A 25,976-nucleotide genomic window follows, 5' to 3' on the forward strand; every position below is an offset into this window, starting at 1 on the left:
AATATAGCACCTTGCAATGGTATTCTAATAGGGAACCTTTCCTGCCAGGAATTTAAATCAAATCTGAGCTCCCAGCAGTAGCTCCTATTCTTCATCATACCCCACTGAACAGAGCAACCTCATTATTTTAAGCGCATTAGTGTGTTGCATTATAACCCAGTGAACTGCACAGCAGGTTTGCTGCCACTGGGGTACATAACACCTCAGGACAGAGATTTTCGTAATAATGATTATGACTATGAAACAGCTTATTGAAATCAGCTTAAGAACATGCACAAAGATCTGAGATCGATCACTTGAGTTTTAAGGGAGGTGGATACTGTTGCAAAAATCTGTAAGAACATAATCATTCCAGGATTTTTTTTTAAAGAACATCATAATGAGAACCATTATGCATTTTTTCCCCTTTCATTTTTTACATATCCCACCTCATGCTCTGAGTGCTGTTACTCTGTGGGACCAAAACTTGGTCTTTGGACTCATTTCATAGGCTACATCACAGGTTTGCCATCATGCCCACATTACACCATCACACCACCTTGACAAAATCTGTCTCCTTTGGACAACCTCAGCTGCAGCTACAGCATATTGCTGTCTGCCCAAAAAGGCAGGCTGCTGCCCAAAGCAGACAGCAGGTGGTTGCTGGTGCCAGGAATGGGACACTTGGCATGTATGGACTCTGTTCTTAAACATCTGTTTTTTCCCAGGCATTATACTGGGAGATCAGACACTTTATTTTCATGTGATGAATTCAGGACAGTAGTTTGGTGTCTGGAAGTTGGACCCGGCGGTGTTCAGCACGGGGATGCTTAAGCAGACTTAGCCCTGCTCCGCATATTGCTCAACACTGCCAAAACTGGGTATTCTTGCAAAGCATTACATCCCACAAGCAAAAGTTGTGGCAGAATGGCAGAAAACAGGTGTAACAGATTGTAGGGAGTGGAACAGGCTGAATCTGTAGAGGAACTGAAATTTGGACCTTAGTTCATGAGTTCATGTGTGGAGTTAGACTGTAGCCTACTGTGTGCTGATGGGGACAGGTTTTATGCATGTAATTACTGCAATGTGAGAATGGCCTCAGGATATCGCTTCTATGAGAGGTCACATCCACAATGCTAAGGGTTAAAAAAAGTAATTCACCTCTTAATACTCCAATTTCAATGCCTTTCCCTTTCAGCCAGCACTGGAAATAGAAGCAATCGACCACCACAGGAGTAGCTCAACTGCATGACTAGCAAGGATAATCAGTGCTTGTTTGGTTACGTTTCCACAGTCAGGCCTGCATGGGTCTGGACAGTTTGAACAGGCAAACTGTTTGTTGACTGTCCTCATCCACCATTTAAAGTACCAGGCAGAAATATATGATTTCAAGAAAAGTGAATTTTCAATAATTAGCATAGTACTAGTCTAAAACAGAAGAAAATCTCAGGAAGGTCAACTAAGTGTCACATTTAATGCCAAATGAAAGCTCCCTTTTGCATCTCAAACTCATATGAACCTCAAGAATTTCAGTGGTGTCACTCAACATGAGCTGCTCTAAATTTAGGCCAGAAACAGGACTGGAGAAGGTGCTAGTAATACACACTAGAAATACCAGAGGAAGCTTGAAGGAAGATTTGGAAAGAAGAGACAAGACTAGCAAGATAATGGAGTTAATATGTTTTAAGAGTTTATTTCCTCCAGCATCCTGCTGAAAGCTGTTCACTTCTTCAAAACATTATGCATAGTGGGGCACCTACACTTCTGACCCATCTGAAGCTATAACTCATACTCACAGCTGAAGGTGGATCTTCGTGCATTTATTACTAGCCTAAAAGATGCCTGTCTCTCAATTCAAGCTAAACTAGAATTAATCTTGGGCAAGGCTATATGCTGGGAAAGTCACAGACATCTACTGAGAAGCTCTCTTTGCAGAAACAGCAGGTTTTCTATTTCCAGTGTTCTTCGTGGGATGTTGTGCTACTGGCAATAAATATCCCCGAGAAACTTCATTACCCATTTTTTGGTCTTGTAAAGAGCATATTCCCAGGAAAACTTCTTTACTGAACTTTCTTGCAAAAGTGAGTGGGCAGAGACTGCAGGCTAACTCACTTCATGTCATTTTAGGCACATGTCAAACTCCTTTTTCCTTGTTACTGTGTTCATTTATCATGCTTGCTGGGCTAGTGCCTAAAGCAGTGTTTCCCAAAGTTTTGATTCCTGGAGCACACTTTCCAGATAAAAATAGGTTGCATTTGACAAATAAATCTCCAGCTTCCTCGACCTTGCCCATCACAACTGGGAAGCACTTATGTGACTAACGGCTGGGACTCTGGCATGGCACTGCCTCTCCAGTTCACTCACTCTAGCCCAGCTGTCTGAGGTGCTAAAGGTGAATGGAAGGGATGTGACAGTCTTTACAGCACATTTCTGATGCAGACCTTTTGGCTTTGGTCTAATTCTTCAGTCACGGATCAGGATTAGGACTAACACCATCCAGGCAGTGCAAGCACAAAAGCAAACAGCTGACTTCTGCCCTGAGCAGCCTAATACTGCGGAAAGGCAACACCAGGACACCAGTATGCAGATATGCTCAAGAAATAATAAGAAAAAAATAGCTATCACCTGATCAATGATCTCAGCACATCAACCTGTCTGTTATGAGGCATTCTTTTTAGGCAAAGCTATGAAATGTTTTAGGAAGAGGAAAGCCAAATGGCTTGCTGATGTTTATGGACTGTCCCATGTCTGAGGTAGAAGCTGAAGAGAATGCAGATGGAATGCCTTTGAAAAGAAATTACAGAACTGGAGATTGCTTTCTGTCACAAACTCAAAATACCTATTGTTTTGTGAGCACCTTCTTTTCTTTTTGCATCATATATGGTAGCTATTTTGTATTTCTTCCCCTTATGAAATAAGAAATGTTTCAGCACCTCCTGTATAATTTAATAGCCATTTATATGCTTGCTATAGTAATAAATAGGCTGGTTTTCTAGGAAAAGTGAAAAATTCTATAGCTTTGTCTTTGCCATAGGCCTTATTGACCTTTGAATAGGATTCAGTTATTTCCAATAGGATTCAGTTATTTCCCATTTCCTATTAATTTCCACTGTATTTTCTTCTGAAGAGGAAGTGTGTTTGCTTCTCTTCTAGCACCATCATTAGTGCTTTCAGGATCGAATTATTTGAAAACCCTTAAATATTTTGTAATTAAAAAATGCATCCTTCAATAATGATGATTGCTAATTACACTGAAAAGAGTCATCTGCAGCCCAGGATACAGTGTGCCTAGAGTACACTGCTCTGCCTGGAGATACTTCGCGATACTTGCTCTGTGGGCAACACTGAAATTGCCATCATGGGGGGGCATGCCAAGGCAAGGAAAGACTGTGAGGGGGCTATCATGACCTGGTGGAATGCTTTGGGCTAGGCTCCCCTGATATCTAGGAGCCTGCGTGGAGCTCTTGCTCTGCCTTGCTCTCCCAGCTGCTGCACACAAGCAGTCCAACTGCGCAGCTTACGTCAGCTGGAGGCACCCCTGAACTGCTGTAGGTCTTTCACACTGGAGCCTGCCTGCCTGCGCTGCTGCATCCCTGACATGATGCCAACTGAAGAGACCGTCACTTCGCTCTACATGTTCCTCCAGCTACCTCTGTATGAGCCTGGCTGGTTTGCCCAGAGCAGTCTGGTGGTCTGTAACTTCCTGGAATCCTCCTGTTCCTTTTCTATACTGCTTTATTATGGAGTACCAAAATCTATAGCAAAATACAAGCAGAAAAACATCACTTACAGCCAGCTGAGTAATCTCAATTCAACCACATAGATACCAAAGTTTTAAACAGGAAAAAAATACTTGGATATCCAAAGTTTGCCACTGTACACATTTGGCACACAGCTGTCTTGTCCAAGTTGAATGCCTTAGCATGTCTCCCAAATTCATCTCCTTTTGAAAGCTTGGAGTTGCCCTGTCGTGTCCCTGGAAAGGCCCAAACTGTTTGACCTGCCAAGCACACCCACACATCATGGAGTTCAGTGCAACAGAAACAGCAGCCAGGTTACCTTATTCAAATTCACTGCTGCAGAACGTGGTGTCCCTTTGCTGTTGGCCTGTCTAATCCTCAGGCATTTGATGGGGAGGGAGGAGAGGCAGTACTGGCAGGACCAGGCACACAGCTCTCCCTCTGCATGGCTAAACGCTGGCCATCATCCAAAGGGCAGTCATCACTAGGAACCATGTTTCAACCATGCGCCCTCCTGTTTTTGTCATACTTTGCTACCATCAATAACTGGCTGTATGGCTCCTAGCTGAAACTATTTGGGTCAAGTAATGATCACCCAAGCACAAGGGACTTCTGTATATGGAGGTTCTAGAAGATGTAAGCCCTATATTATTAAACCATAATAAAAGGCTTTATGTAACTTATTCTAGTCTTTACTACGTCACAGAAGAGTACTGAACTCCCTCCCATCCACCAGCCCTCAATTAATTGTTTAATTGTTAATACTTCCTTGTTAATGCTTGAGCCATTTTTTATGTTTAAATTTCTACTGAAACTAGATGGACTTCCATTAGCCAAGAGAAAACTAATGGAAAAATACACTTTTGGTGAAGAGAGGCAGCATTAGGTTTCAGTTAGGGTTTAGTCCAGCAAAGAGTTTTGGATGGGAAATGAGGAGGGAACTTTGAAAATGCTGAAACAAAACCTTTTATTAAAAAAAAAAATCAGCCTATTCAAAATCAAACATTTCCATTCTCCCTTTAAAAATTATTTCTTGATTTTAAAATTGGTCTGTTTTACAAAACCAAGTAAGAGCTTTATGATCTGAAGAAAGAAGCAAAATACTTTGACTGAAATGCGTTTGGTTGGCCTAAACTAGTTATTTTTTTGTGGTACTCCAGGCAGTGTACCACGAGTTATAAAACCTTAATCTAGTCCAACAATTCTGCAGGCATAATTTTAGTATCAATATTTATAAAAATCAATCCCATCCCCTTGATAAATTCACAAGATAACATGCCTTCTGAAGAAGAAAGCCTCTTTTCAGGATTTCTGAGCTAGACTATCACTGGCAGAAAGATTCTAAACATCTAGTTTACTGTTCACCAGTGATGGTGCTGTTTTTCCCGCACAGCGCTCCCAGACAATGTGATGAACCCCAGCCTCTCAGCTTCACCTGAAGCTCTTGCAGCACTGTGCAAAGGTACCTGGCTGGTAGCACCAGCAAAGACACTCCTGGGGAATCAGAAAAATCTGCATTTTGAGGCTAAACTATTGTCTTGTCTCTTTAGAAAAAACAGTAATTTATATGTCTTGTCTCTTTAGAAAAAACAGTAATTTATATGTCAATAAAGAAAATACTTACATTTGGGAATTACAAATATTGCCATGTTGGCTCAACCTATTACAGTGCAGCAGCTTTCTGTTCTTTATGTAGCAGTTATTTGAGCCTTTGTGAAGGACAATATTTAATCTTTTCACAGGACCACGTGTAGCACAAATCTACAATAGAACAGTTGGGGTCCTCAGCTGACCAAAGCATTTCCGAGGCCAGTATCTCAACAGAAATCAGCGGCATTTGGGATTTGCCCCACCTCCTGTTCTTAGCGGCACATCCATTCCCTGAGCTGTGGCAGAAAGCAGACTGATTGGTCTGACAGCCTGACAGTCAAAGACTGATCTCCAAACCTGGATACTTAGCAAAAGAGTTGTGTATCCCATCACCAGGTCAGAAAAGCTGGTTGCATTGTTTTACAAATGCGTGAAAGTATCTCCCTTTGGATAAATGGGGTAACTTCAGTTTTCCAAGCAGATAATAGCATACTTATGTGCGCTCTTGTAATAAGGTTTGATATTAGCTTAAATAAATAAGACAAGATACAGAATTATAATGCATATTGCAAACACAATAGCAATATGGTAGTAAATGGTTCCCAAGTTATAAGGGAGCTTGTAAGGCTTCCTTTGAAACAGAGTAATCAGAAGGTTGCCATATCATAAACTAATTTCCCTATCCTCACTTGGCTGTTGAGTTAATGAAATGATGTTAGAGGTACCTAACTGCTTATACTTCATGAACATGCTATCCTCAGCATATTTCCAACAAGAATGCAACGTCTGTGGTCTTGGACAGAGGCGAATGAGAAATACTTCCTTTCATTTTTAACACCATCCTTTCTTCTTTCACTGGTGAGCCCAGTTACAGAGCCATGATGAGACTATAAATTCTTAATATTGCCCCCCTGATAATTTGTACCTGTGCAGCATTTTCTTAGGTAAAACCTATTACGGAAGCAATATCATTTCCATCAGCACAGGCAAGAATGGAATGTGTTATATACACAAAGAATGTGTTAAATATTCTGGTTGAGCTGGTGAATTCTCAAGAAATCAATCCAGTCCACGAACAACTCCTCACAACCTACAAATAAAAAATCCTACATCATAAAAATGCTATAGATAGAGACTAGCTTAGCTTGATTACTCCTCTTTAGTCCCTTAAATTCCAAAAGCTGAAGCTGGAAAGAATGAAGACATAAAACAGCAAGTAAGAAACATTTACTGGATATTCTCTCAAAGACAAGATGTACACATAAAACATGGGCGGAATTAGTTCTTGAGCTAGTTAACTTTACTGTTTAAGATGATTGCTGTTATAATTCTAGATTCAAGGTTCCAGAAAGCTGTAAAGTAACATACATTTTCCCCCATAACCTGCTGCTGACCATAGATGTGGCTCAGAAAGAGTCTAGAAGCCAGAAAATAATTTTTCATTAAGTATACCCACTTTAGCTCCTGGCAAGCATGTTGAGAGAGAGAGAGAGAGAGAGAGAGAGAACGAACACTTTCTGGACATCTCTTTCACCAAACAGAGCAGCGTTTTCCCCTTTGCCTGTTCCAGACTATTCTAATGGATTATCTGACTTGGGTCTGCTGCCACACAGAGAGGCCAGCAGCAGATGTCTCACAGCAAAGTGTAAGTATAAGAGCTTCTCATTAGGCAGGTATTGGGTACTCACAAGTTTCGACCTGGTCTTTAAAAACTAGCTAGATGTTGGCTTAAGTCCTTTCCAATTATGTCCCAACTGCTTTACGTGTTTTCCAGCAGGTGGAATTTGCACTGGGTTAGATTGTTCATCTGTGTAAAACCAGTGCTTTTGATTGCCAAACTGCTGTGGACATTTGCGTATATGAAACTCTCTCAATCTCTATCCTCAAGTGCCAGCTAATTCAGCTGCAAGCTCATTTACCTTTGTATCAGAACTACCACTAGTCAGAGACCCAGGCACACTGCTGACTACTGCTCCTGAACAAAAGTCATGAGGTAACACAGTGAAGAGCAGATTGCACTAAAAATGATGCCATGATCATGACCTAATGACAAAGTATTGAAGAGGGACTCAAGTCCCTCTCTCAACACCTTCTGATTACGTGTATTACAGTAACAGCAGTTCTCACGCACACCATCCCATTGTGTTCAGCCCTATAAATGCAATTAGTATAAGGGCCCATAACAGAGCTGCCAATCTGATGGACAGGTACTGCTGTGTTTAATTATGCTACTCAGTATTGCCTTTATTTACACTATTTATCTTTCAAGTGAAGAGCACTGAAGTGAAGGTACAATTAAGATAGAAGATAAGAATTAGCTTAACGAATACCAAGAATGGGAAAGGGAAGAAGGAAAATGGGAATATATGTTAGCCTCAGCCCACTCTGTATATGGCTGGATGGCTTCAAATCATGTCTTCTTTAAACACTACATAAAAATAAACATACAAATAAGAAGTCTCATAGTTTCTGCAGTTATCACCTCATTGGCATCAGGTGAACTTACCCCAGATATCCCAGCAGGTCTGGAGGGAGGATTTCAAAGGGACATGACAGGGGGGAAACATGACAGTTTGGGGGAAGGATGAAACTCTGGTCAGTGAGTTTCTACTTGAGCTGAGTTTCCAAGTACAGTGGTAACAAGGTGAGCGTTACCTGTGCTTACCAGCTCAGTTAACTGCATATTCACCATAAGAACTTCATAGCACTCCCAAATATTTATTTTTTGCATTAGAGGCAAGGATATTAATCTTGCTCTGTGCAAGAGCCCTTACATTGCCTTTCAGGACATTTGAAAGTATTGCTTTTAGTTTAATAACACATTTTTATTCTCAGCATGTTGCTTCCTCCCTGCCAATATTTCAGCTTCATCACTAATTCATGAACCATCACTCTGGTAAGAATCAGCCCTAGACTGAGAAAAAGAATTCATACGTTTATTTGTCTCTCAGTTTATAAAAGATATGACTTTTTAATGAGGGTTTTATTACTCTGAAAAATAATCATAAATTAGATTTACATTTGTACATTTAATAGGGAACTTGGTGCATAGATTATAGAGCTAAAAATACATAGAGGGATATTATACCAAAGGCTGGTTAAACTTGCTTTAAATGCAGGAAAGTATGTAGTGGGATTTCCAAAGCACCATGAAGAGTACCCAGCATCCACTGAAATCATGAAATACCTTTGGAAAATCTGGTTCTCTATGAAAAGAAACCAGAACAAATTATACACAAAAAACCATCTGTGGCAGGAACTGGAATGAATATAATAAGGGTAGATAAAGCTATAATCGCAATGCAAAGGGAGCATTTGGGGTGGAGCTTGTGTCTTCCTTCCTGTACCTAATGCCAGAATGTATCTGGGATACAGCTACTATATAATTAAGTGTAATTGTCAGTGGACAACACTAGCTTTCTTAGGTAGAATCCAACATTATTCCTTCTCCTGTCTAATTCTGCAATGGCTGCTTGACAGAACTGTTTTCCTAATGTAGGCTCTTCTGTCCATTTTATGCTGATAAAGTATGAGAGCAATCCTCCCCAAAGAGCAGATCACCATCACCATGCTCTCTCCTTAGCAAGCATTCAACCTGAGAGATCTCAGGGTTCCTTCTGACCCTAACATTGTAAATTATTCGTTAAAGAAAACTACAAACACTTTTGAGGGGAGGGCATTAAAAAATGATGTGCCTGATACTCATCAGTTTGGGACTATGATGAGACAATAAAACAGAAGGGAAAAATCTCTTCTCCTGTGCTAAACATTCACAGAGAAGGTGTAATGCCACTATCACTTCAAAAACTAAGGCATATGGTGATATGATAGGAAGTTAATTGAAAGCTCTTTTAAATACCAACCAATTGCAGAAACCAAGACTACCAATTAAAATCTACTTCTCTTGAGAGGTTAAAATATCTATTTAGATTAGCTTGCATTCCCTTGCCAGAGTTGTTAGTGACTTTTCTGTCACTTTTAGACTAGTTCTTCATGTGAAGGGAATAATACAAAAATGTTATGAGATTTTTTATATAGTCAGAGTTACACTAATATTAGTGGAAGCAGAAACAAATATCCACTAACTGTAAAACATGAAGGTGCTGTTAAAAAACATATCCATTGTGTCACATAACTAAAAAAGATTCTTTCCCAAAACAGGAGTATTGTAAGGCAATGAGGACAATCTTTATGGAAGCTCTAGATAGATTAAAGAATCTTGTACAATTAACTTTATTTTCACTACTAAGGAGAAAAATCACTACAGCATTCATCTTAGGCATGACTGACAGGACAAAATCTGAGCTAACTGCTCCTGGCTGGATATTTATTTATTGTGTATTTTATCATTTGCTTTATTTTATAAAGGACTGATAAGCAGAAACAAAACAGATGAGAGTGAGAGTCTGTAACTGCAAGACTGGCCAGATTCTCACTCCATGACCATGTACTTATCAGTTGCACCTTTCAGAGGGCATGAAAGGGCATGAGGAGAAACTCAGTTGGTGTAAGCTGAATTCAGGGGGACTGACCAAGCCAGCGTTTTGTAAGGTTTCTACTACAAAACACAGCAGACTCATTACAAATTTGTGACGAGTCTTTCTTAATTATTGGAGCACATTTCCAAATTAATGGGCAAGAGCATGAGGATACCTATAATTCATCTGTTATAGGCAAAACATTTAAGGCTCTGAATTTGAGACAGCTTTAGATATTTTACCACCTACTATATGGCAGTAGATTTAATTATCATGTCACAAAACATGGTAAACTGAATGTGCTGTTCTCAGGGAGGTGGTGGTGAAGAGGGGGAGAAACTGGCACAAGCAAGAGGAAGAAATCATTTGGATGAAAAATGACTAATTGCAGAGCTCCCACACAAAACCACCCCAGAATTTTTTCATTATGGAAACCCATCTATAGTTAGTCAAGAGCAGATGTGGTTGTCTTGGCCACATGACACCGAAGAGATAGAGACAAGCAGATGTTTTACATTCACTGCTCTTCCACTCCAAACCCACTCTGAACCTTTCGCCGCTGCCTGCCGCCATTTCCCTTTGTTACAAAGTCCCTCTCAGCTTTCCTACTTTCTTCTTCCCCAGCTCCTCCAACAAATGGAAGTTCTCCCTATCTTCTACCCTTGCCCCTCAGAAACACCTTCCTCCCAGAAACCAACTCTGATCATGTTTTCTCCAAAGACCACCCTGTGCACTCTTGCTCACATGCCTTCCTGAGAACACATTTGTCTCTCCAGTCCTTACCCTAGCAAACATGCTCACAGCTCACTAGTTACAAGACATGCAGACTGGTCAAAAACAGATCATGTCTGGGCAGGAAGGTTCCCTCAGCAAGGTATCAAATGCAAGTGGAGCTCCTCTATCCATTTCATCCGCTCTGCTGCCAAGAGTCCTCTATAAGCCAACTCACAGATGCTTTCCACTGAGGAATGCTGTTATTCAGACATAAATACTAATGTGTGCTCTGACAACTGTGATTGACCCAGGTGGTCTAAAGGATTATAATAACCAAACCCTTTTTTTAAATCAAGATGAGGAAAATGAGCAACTGGTGACCTGATGTGTGAATATACATTGCAGAATTTGAACTGGCCAGAAACAACAGAAAATGCCAGTCTGTGAAATCCAAATTATTTTACAGGAATGCCTCAGTTTCCATAAAATCTTGCTGGTTGCTAATGGAAAGGTTTTCAGAAGGAATATTGCAAATAGGTAAAAACTTGTTCGCCCTTTTTTTTTTTAATTACAGAATCCTACTGTTCTACTATCCGGAAGATAAAGAGTCCCCAAAAGGAGGTGAGAAACAGGAAATACCTTATTAGGTCAGAGCAGTGTCCCTCTGCCCAGGGTTGTGGGTAGAGGGACACTGCTCTGTGTGTACCTCTGGCTGTGACGGTGGCGGTAAGGAGATGCTATTTAGATACAACAGATAAGTCTGGCCATTTACTACAGTGCATTTCCCCATGCACTCCCTCAGGACCCACAATTACTGTATTAGTCCTTTTAATATCTGCTTATAAAACTGTTGTCAACAAGTCCGTCTAATCCTTTCCAAACCTGCTGATATTGCCTGCCCCACTGCCTCTGGTTTTAGCAGTCTCCATAAGTTCACTATCTGCTGCTGAAGTGCATGCTTTATCTGCTTTGAAACTACCTCCTACTACTTTCATCAAGTGACCCTTAGTTCCTCCCTTCCAGGATCTGATGAACAACAGTTCCACATTCACTTTATTCACCATCTCCATGATTTAGTAAAGTTTGGTCAAAGCCTATCACCTCACGCCTCCTGCCTGCAGCCTCCTTCTTTCCAAAAGAACATTCCTGCTACCGGGGAATAATATTACTCCATGGACATCTGAGCAGTAGGGTGCAATCACAGCTGTAATAACAATCATATATAAATGACTTGAAAGATGCTACAAATCCAAAATGATAATTAAACTAGTGGCACATCAAAACAGACAAAGTGGCATCAGTGGTATGGCTGGCATGTTTTGAACTGGGGAATATTTACAGGCCTCCGGAACCAGTACAGGTCTTCCATTTTGACTGTGAAGGTATATGAAAAGCACATGTAAGCTGACTAGAGATAAACGTGGTTCCATGCAGAAGAGCACAGTACCCTGAGACCATGCAACATAAGCAAAGCCACAGCACTGCAGAGAGAACATCAATGCAATGTATTAGACCTTGGCCAGTATGTGTAGGAAACCCAAAGAACACAGTGAAAGTTGAGATACTTCATATAATTGCTTTGTGTGCTGCAACATCTATCGAAGCGATGCTGGATTCCCCAGTCAGTGGTTTCAGTGCAAGTGTGTAAATATCACCCTGCCCTGGTACCCAGCTTATTTAACAGGATTGTTACCTTGTTCACACCATCTGCCATCGCTTGCAGTGTTAGTTCTCTAGGTCCATCCACGGTCTTTCCATTGTCAGTCGGTCCCCAGCTGGCACTATATATATCTATGACTTGAGGCATATGACTGATAGAGGAAGCCTCAATAATGTCTGTCATAAATGGCTGGTCCAGCATTCGGATACCTGTGGATTTAATCAACACAAACATGAATTATATATTTCCCAGGACAAGAGGAAATCTCTGCATCTGGATAACTGCCCCAGTTACAAACATTTTATTTCACTGGCAGTTTCACTCACTCAGTAATTCCGTACTCACCATTCAGATTTCACCAGGGTGCATTTACCCAACAGGATGCTAGCCCAGCCACAGCAATGCAGCATGTCCCCAAAAGAGAAAGCATTTTATGTGCTGGGGATAAAGATTATGGCTCCCCATCCTAACTTGTATTTGGTGATGTGCTGACACTTCATTCACTTTTCAAGTAACTTTTCTGTTTATCTTGGTTCTTCCCCAGAATTTAATCAGAAAGGGGAAAGAGACTGAGCTGACTGAATTTCCTGGAAAAATATCAATGTCTCAGCATGAAGACAATAGCAAAATATGGCCAGTATTTGTAGAAAAAAAGCAGAATAAAACCTGTTTTATTTAACCCATATTGCAGTAGAAATGAAGATAGGGTTTTGATACAATTCCAGGATATGACAGCTTCATAAGATCTCTAAATGCCAGCCCAAAGCAAGCCAGACAGCGTGACAAAGAGAGCAGCGCAAACCTTCACATCCATCATACCCCACACAGAAGCCAGTTTCACTTGATAGGCAACCTCCTGGCGGCCTTTGGATGAGACCTGAGCAAAAAAGGGCACATTTCAAACCTCATTTATAGCCCTGAGTTGAAGTTCAGTGTTTTTCCCAATGGCTTCAGGACAGAGATGTTGCAGAAATCAATACCAGAGAGCCAAACAGTGGGAATGGGAGTGGGGAGCCTTATTTAGAAGTTAGTGTTTTTACTGTAATCAATATAAAATCCATGAGCCAAATGTGAGGCTAGAAAAGGGGCATTTGCCAAATGAACATGATATGAATTTTAAATAGAAAGCAGACTAACACTGGATATTCCTGATCTGCTAATTCAACCAAGAAATTCTGAGTGAAACTCAATGAGTGAGAAGTCCCCAAGCATGCTTGAAAAATGCAAGTCTGCACTGAAACCACAAAAGTAGTGATTGAACATGGGGAGATGGGGGGACCATAAGGGGAGCCAAGCCACCTGGTTTGACTTTAGTGCAGAAAAGAGGCACAAGACGCAAACCACACAATGCCTCAGATCCCTGGCAGGCAACTTCCAATTCCACCTGCAAACGTGGACCCTGAAACATGTCAGAAGCAGACTCTCAGCTCTAATTAACTTCTGATTTTCCACTGTCCACACGGTGGTGCTACAGATGCATGCCGTCCTCATTCTGAAAAATGTGGCATTTCCAAAAATTGGTGGGGAATTTTGCTATGAAGTGGACAAGTACAGAAGGATATTTGTAGGCTCTTTGTTACCAGAGAAGGCCTTCACCTCTAAAGTGAGGTCCAGCCAAAATCTCAAGTGTTCCTCTAAAACTAGTTATTGCCAGAATGCAGATGTTGTGAAATGTCCCACCTCTCAGGAGTGCATACCATTACTGAAGAAATGGACCAAGCACTAGACCCACAGGCCCAAGCTGCACATTAGAGTCAGTTACTAACTCTCAGTGGTATCTCTCAGGGATAACCACTTAGCAAATACTGCTTGGTGCCCTTCTAACACGGAAACTCAGCTTTAGAGTGCACAGCTGAGAGGTGAAATGGAGCCTTTCTTCTTATATCGCGGTCAAAACAGGCACTGGCCAAGCAGAGTAGAACTGCCCATGTGCATCCACTGTGAACCATTCCCAGGAAGCAATGGATGCCTCCACACCAGGGTGTTAGTGTGGATCGGGGAATGATTTTGAAGTGAATCTCTTAAGCATCTGTCTCCATCTACTGTGCCTTGGTTCACATCAGGGAACACTCTTATAGTGGGAAAACTGGATTTCTTTTAGATGAAAGTAAACAGACAGATGTTGTCCAAGGGCATACCTAATATACTCCAACCTGCAAAAGGCATTCACTCTGTAACACCAGACAAGAGCTAGTTTGAAGTACAAACACCCAACAATCCTGAGGTGTGAATGCTGGGTGCTAAGCACCACCCCTTTTATTCTGTTGCTCCACTCCTACCACTCTGCACCAACTTGTTAAAATACCAGAAACCAACAATCTTGCAGGAATTTATATTGCTGCAGGGCCTGCCCTATGAAAGCCAAGAGAATAAGAGCAGCATGGGATTTGCCTTTATAAGTACAATTTCTAAATGCAGCAGGAATTCCTGTTTTACCTCCTGCAAAATGAGATTTGTTGCAAAGGATTCTGCAATGACGCAGGCAAGGAGCATTGACAATTAGTATACAAACAGGAGCTGGCATAAGAAAAACTGAGGAGAAAAGCTGTTCCTTTGCATTATCATTAGAGAGAAACAATAAGGCCCTCCATTAGAGTGTGCAAAAATATGGAGAAATTCTTCTCCCTGAGTTCTGTGAAAAGGAATAAACACATAGCCCAGTCCCAGCCTGCACTCCTGTACTGGAAAATGTCCCTCTTCGCCAGAGCAGTTTTGACTGAGGCCCAGTGGCACAAGGAGCATTCACACTTCAAATCGCTACTGTACCTGCCACCTTGGAGTTGTATGCAACTCCCACACCGCAGATGTTGTTGTTGGCTGCTGCAGACACCTCTCCTGCGCACCTTGTCCCATGGCTGCAAAGGGAAGACAGAGACACCACGTGAGTCCCAGTTTACGCAGTGCTGCATGTGCTGAATCAAGCTGGATCATCCAGGTTGTGTGTTTGCCTCATTATAGTCAACTCCTGACACTTCAAAAGAAAACCATTCCCTCTTCATGGCATACTGTTCAGTGCTGGACTCAGATGAGCTCACTCCTTCCTGAAGCAGCAGATAATCAAGCTTCAAGCTCCCCTCGGCAGTCTGAACCATGCTTGCTCTGAGGCTGACATGCATATTTCTGCTTCATTTAGTTGTAAAGTTATTCAGCCTTTTTCTTTTTTAACCCAAGCTGTCAAACAGGTCCTGCCTCGTTACCAACTATGAGACAGTAGAAACAGTTCCTTGGAAGAACAGCGTAATAATAATGACGTCTATATAATTCCTGTGTTGTTGTTAACTTGACAGTGTGACACCCATTATTTCGGACCCCACACAACAAGGTCCAATTTCTTTTTTGCTGTTCAAACATATACCAGGAGCCCATCCCTGCCCACACCGAAAACGCTGTGGAAAGAGGTGGGTGCAATATCAAGTTGCAGCTGCAGAAGGGAGCCACAAGGAAGGATCACTGCATTCCTTGGCAGCAGGACCATGGCCCAGTGAGTCAGACCCAACGGCACATGCATCCTCCTCCTCCAGTGCCTAATCCCCAGGAGAGCTGCTCGCTGACAAGGCACTGCAGCTGTCAGCTCACAAAGTTACTGCTTTCAGCTCAAGTGGGAGATGTCTCTGCTCTGACATTGAGGTCTAGGTTCAGACCAGCATGCGACATTTCAAGAACACTTGACATCTCTGAAGTGCTTCACAGCTCTTAATAGAGATCCTGAAACTGGCAGTAGATCTGAGGCTGGCTGCTTTCTTTCTCTGAACTTGTCATAGAAATTAAGCCATAGAAACGATAAATACGGTCAATATAATCTAGTTATAAAAAACAGCACAGCAACAGAGAAACTAATGAAACCTGTGCTGTTGTCAGATTTTTTAAGTTTAGGATGTTGCACCAATGTGGATCTTTCCTATTGCTCAAATCAATCCACTCTGTGCATTAAAACTGGCATTGCTCCTACAGCATGCTAAGCATTCACACAATTAGCAGTGCTGTATTATAAGGCTACACAGAGTCCCAGATGGGCCATCCCCAGAGGCAGCTGGATTGTTTTGTTTTAATTATCTTTTTTCTCTTTCCCATTAAGCACCTTTGGCAAAGGTGGGCGTAACATTAACAAAAGAGTAAGAAGCAACACATTCTTTTTATTGCAATACTTGGAAGAGTGTATTCCTAAAGATAGCTCCAAAAAGAAAATGACTGGTCTTAAATGTACACAGTGTCTTTATCATGAAAGGGTGAAGATCTCAAGCAAGTTCCTGTTACAAAGAGGGCAGAGAGGACAAGGATACAGATTTCTTATTCAGCTGCTGAAGACATTTCTTTCAACAATTGAGCAGGTTTTCCCTCATGCCCATGTTCAAGGAACTGTGAAGAAATTATATCGTTGCTAGGCATTCATTATCTAGTCACCTGTGGGCTAGCTACAAGCCACAGAGCAGAATAAACAGCTTTGTTAAAAAAATTGTCTTGACTGCTGCTGGGGCATAAAAATCAGTGACACTGTCAGGTGAGTGCTTTTTCTCACAGGGGGAAAGACTGTATTAGGACCTTACTTGTCAGTGGATTTTATCAGAAAGTCCTCTCCCACACCCTTCCTCCCCAGCACACAAGCCCACACAATGGCGATCGCAAGCAGACCTGTTCCAGCAGCTCAAGGTTTCGATACTGTGCTGCTGGCTAGAGAAAAATCACGTGTGAGTTAGTGCAAATGCATTTAGTTGAATTATTAATGCAAAGTAACAGACTTTTCAAATTTAGGCCTATTTGCTGTTCATGTATCATTGATAAATGCATTGCAGTTTCTATGAAATAACCCATGTCACGGGCACAAATCACAGCTTTTCTCTCCAGTGTTCACCTCTTCACTATTACTCCAATTTTTGAAACAAGAGGATAGAAAGCAACTGTTTTTCAGCTAAGAACAAACTACCTCAAAGGTAAACCTGATATTAGCATGTAGAGCAACTATTCCATAAACATTGTATAGATGCAATATTTTACATAAACATTCATGAAAAATTAAGGTGAGAGGTGATTCAATTGAAAAACAGCTTTGACTTCAGCTGGTTTAAATAACATAACTATCTGAACTAAGTAGAAAAAGTTCCCTCTGCTTTGTCTTTGAAAATGAAATCTATTTATTAAACCAACTGCTGATGCTATTCTGTATGTTCTTCTATCTAAATATTTTAAGGATGGCAGAGGTGGCCCCAATTTTCAGTGGGTTTCCCTTTCATATGCTTTGACATGCATCTACAGACAGCAAGGTACAGGACTCCGAACTTTAGATGTTCACAGGGGAAAGTTTTGGTGAGCTGCGGTCTCAATAGCTGGAATGACCTGCCCATCTTTACTTTAGTTGCTTGCACTAGGCAGCAGTTAAATATGCAAAACTCAGAGGGACACTTGTGGGGCAAATGCCATCCCCTTTTTACTCACATGACATTGCTCAACTGCTGAGCATTTGAGCATTTGCATGTGGGACAGTGCAGCATGAAGGAGGGAGCTACTTTGGAAAACGTGCCACTCGCTCTGTATCCAAACATGCAAAGAACAAGCAATAGTGCTGTGACTCTTCCTTGAGTCTCATGTCATAACATGGCAGGTAGAAAGAGCTACAAAATCTGTTTATAAGTATTCTGAATTATTGATTATGTTGGTTCCACGGTATTGACTGAAAAATGAGAAGGAGGGGAGCAGGTGTTTTTATCCAATTAATGAGTGCTGGCTGGATGCCTATGGGAGTTCTTTCACTGACTCAATGGGATTTCATTTGGACCCATAATAAGTAGAAGGAAAGGATATTTTTACCTCTGAAGAAAATGAATTACCAAGGTAGTGAGTAATATTTGCCCAGCAAACTCATATCTGGGTGGGAGAATATGCAGAATACAAAGGCTGCTAGAGTGGGGATAATTATTGGTTATTTATATCATGGCAGAACTTCATAATCTCAGTGCTCTGAGACAGTGAGCACTGAACGGTGCTTTGTCCATGCATACAGCAAGAAATCAGAGAGCCATACAGAAGGGCCAAACTACCTCTGCACTGCTTAGTATGGCGCATGCCAAGGTCCTGGATGTGGTTCAGGAGGAGCAGGAGTTAAAATTACAGGCAGTTCCCAAACTGTCTCCTAAAAAATACACTCCCAGAGCTTCTGCTCTTGGGAAGTGGGCTTGGTTCAGGTTCCTTCACTTCCCTTCATGGCTGTTCAGGCAAACCTAACAGCTCTCCCGCATGTTGCACCCAGTGTTTCCCCTCCTAAAGTGGTGTCCTTTATGCTTGCTTGGCCCCCATGCTGTTGGTCTGAAGCAGTCAGTACAATCAGCACGGGAATAAATCCCTTGGCTGCCCAGCCATTTCTGAGCCCCTGCCGGTAACAGCAGCCAAATCACCTGACTGCAATTCCCTGCCTGAGGCACCACACTGTCCCCTTCCAAAAAACACCTCTCTTGGTCTCACAGGCCAGTGGTTGTCAGATGTAAAGGACAAACTGCTTGCAGCAGTGCAAAGCAGTGCTTTGCTTAAAAAGCACAAAGTGGAAGGGCAAACTGTTTTTAAGCAGAGCAGCTGTGATTAATGTAATACTCTATGCAAAAACCTCTCTATTTTTTCTTGAAGTCTAATAACACTGCACATGCAGCTGGTGGCTCACAAAAGCCCCCTGCTTCGTCTCTTTAAAAGACAGTCCTCTGCTTTTTGTTCCACAAATCTCTTGAATTGCTCACACAGAAACATATTCTTTATAGGAAAAGTGATATTACGATATCCTATTTTGAGTCTGATCCTCCTGTATGCATAAAATTCAATGGCAGATACATCACTGGCTGCAAACTGAGCAAAATGGGGCCCTTATTGTGCATTTCTTTGAATAACTTGCCTGTAACTATTTTTGCGCAGATGTGCCTGTGCAGTTACACATATGGATTGACAGACTCCTGTAGACATAGCTGCAACCTCCCAGTAATAAAAATTCAGGAGTCAGAAGTTATGAAGATAGGTCATACTTGGGCACATCTGCTTGATTAACTGTATAGCACAGAAATAAGCAGAGAAAAATATAGCTGGAACTACTTTCTGAACAGCTGAATACAGTGTGTTTTTTTGTGTCAGCCTGGAGAATATGTGAAATCTTGCATCTTAAAGCCTCCTCCAACTGTGCAGGCAGGAAGTGGATGCTTTTCTGAATATGTGTTGCTCCTGTGATTTACCTTGCAAGGCAGAAAATCCCCTGTCTCACCAAAGGAACCTCAAAGTCCATGACTAAGAGTGCTATACTTTCTAGGTATCATATTTCTCTGGAAAAAAAATGAAGGAGATCAGCAAAGCAATTTTTATATTGATTTTTTCCTCCTGACTCGCTGTTTCTCTTCCAGCTGGAATATCAAACAGAATACAGAGGACCAACGATTTCATTGTGACTAACAGTCATTTCTAGTAACCAAAATCCCAGAGACATCCTGTCCAAATGTTTCGGCATTTGGGTACCCAAGTTAGGATTTGACACTAAGGCATTCTCAGTTCCCTGTCATCTCAAGAAAAGAAATAGAAGGACATGTCACTGTCCACAGAAATTCAGAATCATGCTGTTCTCAATAATTGTAACTCGAGTCTCAGCTGACCATGCTGCTTACTCTCAATTCTTCAGCTGGGTGCCTGAAGTTAGCCAGAGGTATCTGGGGCCAGAGACCAAAATCCTTCCCACATCTGAAATGCCTGAGGCCTGTTTAAGAAACCTTAGGAGGTAACTTTGCCTTCGGGGCCACCTTGCAGAGCATGTGAGGATTGCAAACTGCACCCCCCTATAAAATACTTGATAGCAACATAATCAGCTTTAATGGGGCTTGGCAGAGCACACTTAGTTTTATGAAGTTCCACACTGAAAATAACACAACCTACCATTATGCACTAAAGCTAAATTTAATTTTCCTCTGTACTGCTCCAGAGCTAAGTGATATCTTTTTCCTACAAAGATCCTTTGCATAAATAAAGCAAGAAAGGCAGTGGACCTTCACAAATCAGAACCCTAGTCTTTCTCTGACTTTCCATTCACTAATTGGATTCATACTAGTTTAAAAGTGTCAGATGTCCTTTCCTGATATGAAGGAGAAATCTCACTGGTATCTTGCTTTGGCTGAAAAATGGCAGGACTACAAACGAGGACATCACAGCTCCTAAATCTGTTTGATCCGTTCCAGGAAGCCTTTGTCTGAGGTGGAGGCAGCTGCTCCACATCTTTGTAGTGCTACCCTTACAGAACTAAAATGTGATTTCTTAAAAAAAAAGAAAAAAAACCCTCAAAGGCCATTTGTACAGCCATGCTAAGTTAAGAGATGAAAACTGCATCAAATAGGCCTAACGTACAAGCACTATGACTGAGCCCAGAAGCCTGCAGAAGTTTTCAAATCCTCAGTGCTGCTGCTATGTAAGTGCTGACAATTATATTAATTATATTTCAATCTAGAGCAGGTTTGGAAATTTTCACTGAAAATATCCTGAATCAATTTTTGCAAGCCTAAGGTAGAACCTGTCTGAGACCCTGGGGAGTATGTCACAGAGTCAGAGATGCCGGAGGTGCTTGCACTCTGCACCCTGGACTCTGTTAACATCTTGCTAGAAGCAGCAAGTCTGACGCAAAGGGCCTCTTCATGGTGCGGATGAAGAATCCAGGGAACATACGTTTTTTTAAAAAAACTTTCTACACGTTTCTATTCCAATCAAACCAAAATGAGTTTCAGGAAACAAAAAATGTTATATTTCCTAAAATTTGAAACCTTTTCTTTTGGGCCATTCCCATTTATACCATACCTTGAAGTACACACCTTGACCTGCTGAAAACTGGCTAAGTTCAAAACATATTGAAGAAGAACTGGATCTTGAGCACTCATGATAGTTTAGGGAGAAAAAAACAACAAACACTGTTGCACTGTTGATTCCAGGTTTACAACCAGAAATAACAGGTTACCAGCCAGTATTCATGGACTTTAATTCCTTCAGTGGTTAAAAATATCTCAGAATCAGCCCTGAAATGCTACCCATGTACATTATCCTTAAATCACAGTGAAAAGACAGATGATTCAGAACTTAAATAAAATTTAATTGTTTTTAAACTGGTCATTCTATACCATGCTGCTTTTCCACCTTCTTAGTCTACAATCAAGTGAAAAGACACTTTTTCCCCAGATTCTTTTCCTGTCAGACTCTCATCTGTATAAAATTCCTCCCTCCGACCTATTCCCTTTCAAAATAACTAAAGGCCATACCAACTGAGACATGATAAAAGGGAAACCAGTCCAAATTGTATTAAACATATACCAAGTTGGGTTATCATAATGTCGTAGGAGAGCTGACAGAAAATAATATGTGGCTATCACCCATGCAAAAAGTTTAAACACATACATTTCTGAAGCAGCAATTTATTTCATAAACCATAAACCAGCTGTTCAGCATTATCTAGAGGTATTTACCTAAAAAATGAAGTCAGAAGTAACCTCTAATTTTCAAGCAGTAGTGAAATAGAGTGCTGAGAACCACAAAATTCAGCAGGAAACAGACACTCCACAAGTATCAGCAAATATACTTACAATTTCCTAAGTGAGCCAAAGTGAATAGCAAACTAAGGAAAACCCACCTACCTGTTAAACCAGTCATCTGTATAGCGGGGATAGGGGTAAGGATCATTACTGCTGAAGTCGTAGCTGGCTTTGGCATTCTGGAAAACACAAAGAAGTTCAGTAAGTCAGCAGAAAAGCAGATATACAGGGCAAAGTGGAACACAAATGAGGGGAAATGATGCTTTCTGGGGTGCTCTGCCTCCAGCAGACCACTAGCATTTCTAAATGGCATGGCTAATAGCGAGGTGGTGTGAGAACTCAGGCTACAACTGAGTGACTGCAGGCCCTGCCTCCTCTGGTCATCTGCCTCATACTATAGGTTGTGGCTCCTAAATAACTATTTTCCAAAGACAGAAAGAAATTGGGAGATCTCACCCTGTAAGTAGTGGTTTCTAATTCGTAGTAATGTCTTAGTCAACGCATCCATAGGGAACTTCACTAGGTGGGCTTTTTTTCCCTTGGAAAGCAAATGGCATCCTTTCTCTGATCCCATCCAAGACTTAGCGAGAGTTCTTGTTTTCATTTCAGTGAGCACTGGCTCAGACACTGGACACCATTTCCAAAAATACTTCAGCCCCAGGATCTTTTGTATAGTTTCAGGTTAATTTGGTAACTTCACCGACATTTACAGTAGTACTTAGGTGTCACACGGTGCAGCAGGACAAAGTTCAAACCCTATTTTCCAAATGGTGATGAAAGTGAGCAGAAACTTGCGTCTTCCATCTTTGAATTATTCTTGAAAAAATAATTTACTGTACTAGGCCAAACAGAGTCAGACTTCTAAAAGCATTTCAATGCCTAAAAATGCAAATTTCTCAAAATTCAAATGTTAAATCTTTATTAATGATTGGCATGTATGTCTGAAAATTCCTTTATATATTCTCTTGATTCTTTAGTTGTCTGAACACCTTCAAAAATGTGGCTTTCAAGTGCTTTTGAAAATGTCATCCCATGTCTCTCCTCTTCATATAGAACTAAATAATTAATGATTCTGTCCCATCAGCAAAGTTAAGGACACTTAGCAACTTTTTGATGCTATATCTGAGAAGTGGAAAGTTTCACAAAGTCAAGTGCCATCTTCTTTCTTCTCTCTTAATGAAAAAATAAATAAAGGGTGACTGAAATTAAGCTTTTTAAAATATTTAGAAGCTCCCTCTCAAGTGTATGTTCATAGAGTTTATATTTTAATAAACACCATACTCAAGGAACAAAATTATGTTAATTCTTAATTAATGTGTGCTTGTATTCTTTTTGAGAGTTGGCTGAGCATGCTATTGAAGATAATTTGAGACTTGTGTATGAATAGCTTTGCTCCTAAAAACATTCTCCTTCAGCAGATTCTCAGTTCCTGGGGTACAGGAGCAGGCAGTCCACTGGTAACACCAAAGCCCTTGGGTTTTGGATTCAAAACCTCTAACTCCTAAAACTCTTGTGCCAGAATGAAACAGAGACAACATTGTTATGGATCCTTGAAGTGTAAAACTAAGCATCTTTCAAGTTACTGCACAGTGATTTTTTGGGTGATGATTTCAGGAAGCCTGGTCCTTTCTAATCATCATGGACAATAAATATTCTTCAGAATATGAATGCAGTAGAGATTTGCAGAATGCCTATCATGCAGCTGGCTGCTGTCCTCCAGCTCAGATATAGTTGAATCCCTCTGTGAGTACCTTTATTGATCTCTCAGTATCTTTAAACTATGGTCCTGATTTTTAGCCTGAAGATGCCTTCCAATAATTTCAGCTATAGCCACAGATTCTCAGTGCTTCTAAGACTCTGTGCCCAGATGTATGTTTAATCTACTTCTTTTAATTATCACAACTGTTTATACAGAACTTTGAATGGCATGGATTTGTATGAGCTGAGAATAAATAGAATGTGATCTTTCAACCAGGAAAAGAAGGGGAATTTCAGAATGGTCTATAAATCATGAACAGCTCAGAGATGGTGGACAGGGAGTTTTTATTTACTACTTCTCATAATACAAGAACTAGCAGGAACTCATAGAAATTACCAAAGGGGAGATATTTAGAAGAAGCAGAAAACAAGAAGTACTTTTCCATAAACCAAGTAATGAGTTATAGGATCCTTTAGTACCCAGCAATGCAGAGGTCAAAAGCCTAAATGAAATCAAAAAGAGATTAGACAAATTAGTGGAAAATAAATCTGGAAGAGATATTAGATGCTGTGGTTCCTCCTTCTCCAATAATCCATAAAGCAGTGCATGCTAGAAGCCGGGAGGCCATACCATGTAGATATCCCACAGTCTTTGAATCAGTGATCATTATGCTCTCCAAAAACCCATTACCAGCCACTGTTAGAGGCAGGATCCTGAGCTAGCTGACTTTGGGCCTCACTCAGCAAGCCTGTATGTGGCATGCTATCATGTGTTAGATGGTACTGCAGTGCTGTGCTCCCCTGTATCACATGCATACACAAGTTGAGATCCTACAGCTGGTGCTAAACTACTGAGGAAATGGCAAGGGTTGGTAACTGCCAGGCAGATGAGCTGACGCTGGGAGTAGCCTTCTGGGGTCACAGTGGTAACCCTCACAAGTCACTTCACTTTTCTGTTCCTGTTTCCAGAATTTTACAGTGCTCCCAGGCACCTCTGTTATGTGCGACCTGTGTTACTGCAACTACAGTTAGTAATATGGCATTACGTTACAGGCATGGCTCCCTCTGGGGTTGGGGTAACAATTGCTACAGCGGAAGGTATTAGGTCTTACTCTAAAGGCAGTGAATGTGAATCATATTCTGCAGACTGAGACAGGAAGATGCAACATAAGCACTAACAGGTACATTAACTCAGGCTAAAAACTTCCCCTTTGTATAGCTGTAAAAGGCTATTTCTACCATTGTGGGAATTTCAGGGCTAATGCCATCTGTTTTGTGGACTACCACAATTCACACAGGAGGCAGGTGACATTCTGCAAGTGTCCTGGGGGACAAAAGCTGCGTGGCAGAAACACCCCATCTTAACACAGCAGAGGAAGTCTGGATTCTGCAGTGTCAGGGGGATCTGTTACAAGGATTTCTACAAGTGGCCAGGTTTCATCCAATACAAGGCAGTACAAAGAAATGAACTGGTCAACAGAAGATTCAGTCCTGTTCCTCATTAACAACTGCAGTATCTACTGCTAGCAGGACAAGCTGGAAAACCACATGATAGAGTAAAGTTGAAATAGAAATGATGACTCTGAGTAAATTAAATAGAAGATAAAAACTACAGAGTCTAGGCTTGGCAACCTTTGGAGAGAAATGCATTTCAATCACAAATGAAAGTAACTTTCCTATGCTACTACCTTGGACTAGGCTGGGGTATTATGCAGACTGCAGGTAACCAAGCTTAGTTCTAACTATTTCAGATCTTTTCTTTCACGTAGGTATGGTCTAACTCAGTATTAAATGTGATGAGTTTAATATATTGTCAGTTCCTCGTTCACTCAGAACTTCTGTTCTCACTTGGAAAGTATTTTATGAATGAGAATTTAAACTTGACTGTGGGTCAGCTGAGCTTTTTTCTCATCTGGAAGAAATGCAGTCCTACACCTATAGACCCTAAGTTCAAAGGAAGTCTGGTGTGGCTAATTTTTGAGGAAAACATCAAACATGCAAGCATCTCATGGAAGTTCTCAGCTGCTCTTGACTCTAAGAATGAGGGAGCTGTGCAGAGAATTAGCAATGGAAAAGTCCTTTTAGCTGTGCAGATGTATCGCTCAATGTTCAGAGAAGCAACATGCAAATGGATTCCACAAATGATTCAGACCACCCTCCAGCAGACTAGTTCTGCTGCATGTCCAGCGTAACCAACTGTCAGGTTATGGAAAGGTTGCTTTAGACAAGCTTTAAACAAAATTGTGCAACGCTTCTGAATTCTGTATCTCTTATTTGCTTAATTTTGGATCACTATATTCAAAGGAAAAAGATATCTAATGCAGCAGGAATCATCCACAAAATGCAGAATTAAGAAGAATTCTTGGAAAGAAAACAACTGCTGACTGCAAGATTTATCTTCATTAGGGTCTTTGAAATAAGACAGCAAGTTTCAGCTTCACGAATGAATATTCCGCCCACACTGTAAAAGCAGTAGAACTGGTAACGAAACAGCAGTGACAAGTATTAATGGACTGTTTCAAGTTCCTAATTTAAAGATCAAATTCTTAAATATCTAGCCAGAACCTTCTTTTTTACGTAAACCAGTGACAAA

The 25,976-nt window shown here is 41.1% G+C and overlaps 1 protein-coding gene across 1 annotated transcript in view; it reads right to left on the reverse strand.

Annotated features, from left to right (window-relative positions):
- Nucleotides 1–25,976, reverse strand: part of PCSK2 (proprotein convertase subtilisin/kexin type 2) — a 117,676-nt gene that overhangs the window by 13,739 nt on the left and 77,961 nt on the right. Inside the window, exons 6-8 of the mRNA XM_067294676.1 lie at nucleotides 21,788–21,864; nucleotides 14,928–15,016; nucleotides 12,195–12,370 (exon numbers count right to left, since the gene is read on the reverse strand). Of these exons, the coding sequence (XP_067150777.1) occupies nucleotides 12,195–12,370; nucleotides 14,928–15,016; nucleotides 21,788–21,864 (342 nt within the window). The remainder of the gene's footprint in view (nucleotides 1–12,194; nucleotides 12,371–14,927; nucleotides 15,017–21,787; nucleotides 21,865–25,976) is intronic.

This window comes from Apteryx mantelli, chromosome 3 (genome assembly GCF_036417845.1).
Source record: "Apteryx mantelli isolate bAptMan1 chromosome 3, bAptMan1.hap1, whole genome shotgun sequence".
In the NCBI taxonomy this organism is placed as follows: domain Eukaryota; kingdom Metazoa; phylum Chordata; class Aves; order Apterygiformes; family Apterygidae; genus Apteryx; species Apteryx mantelli.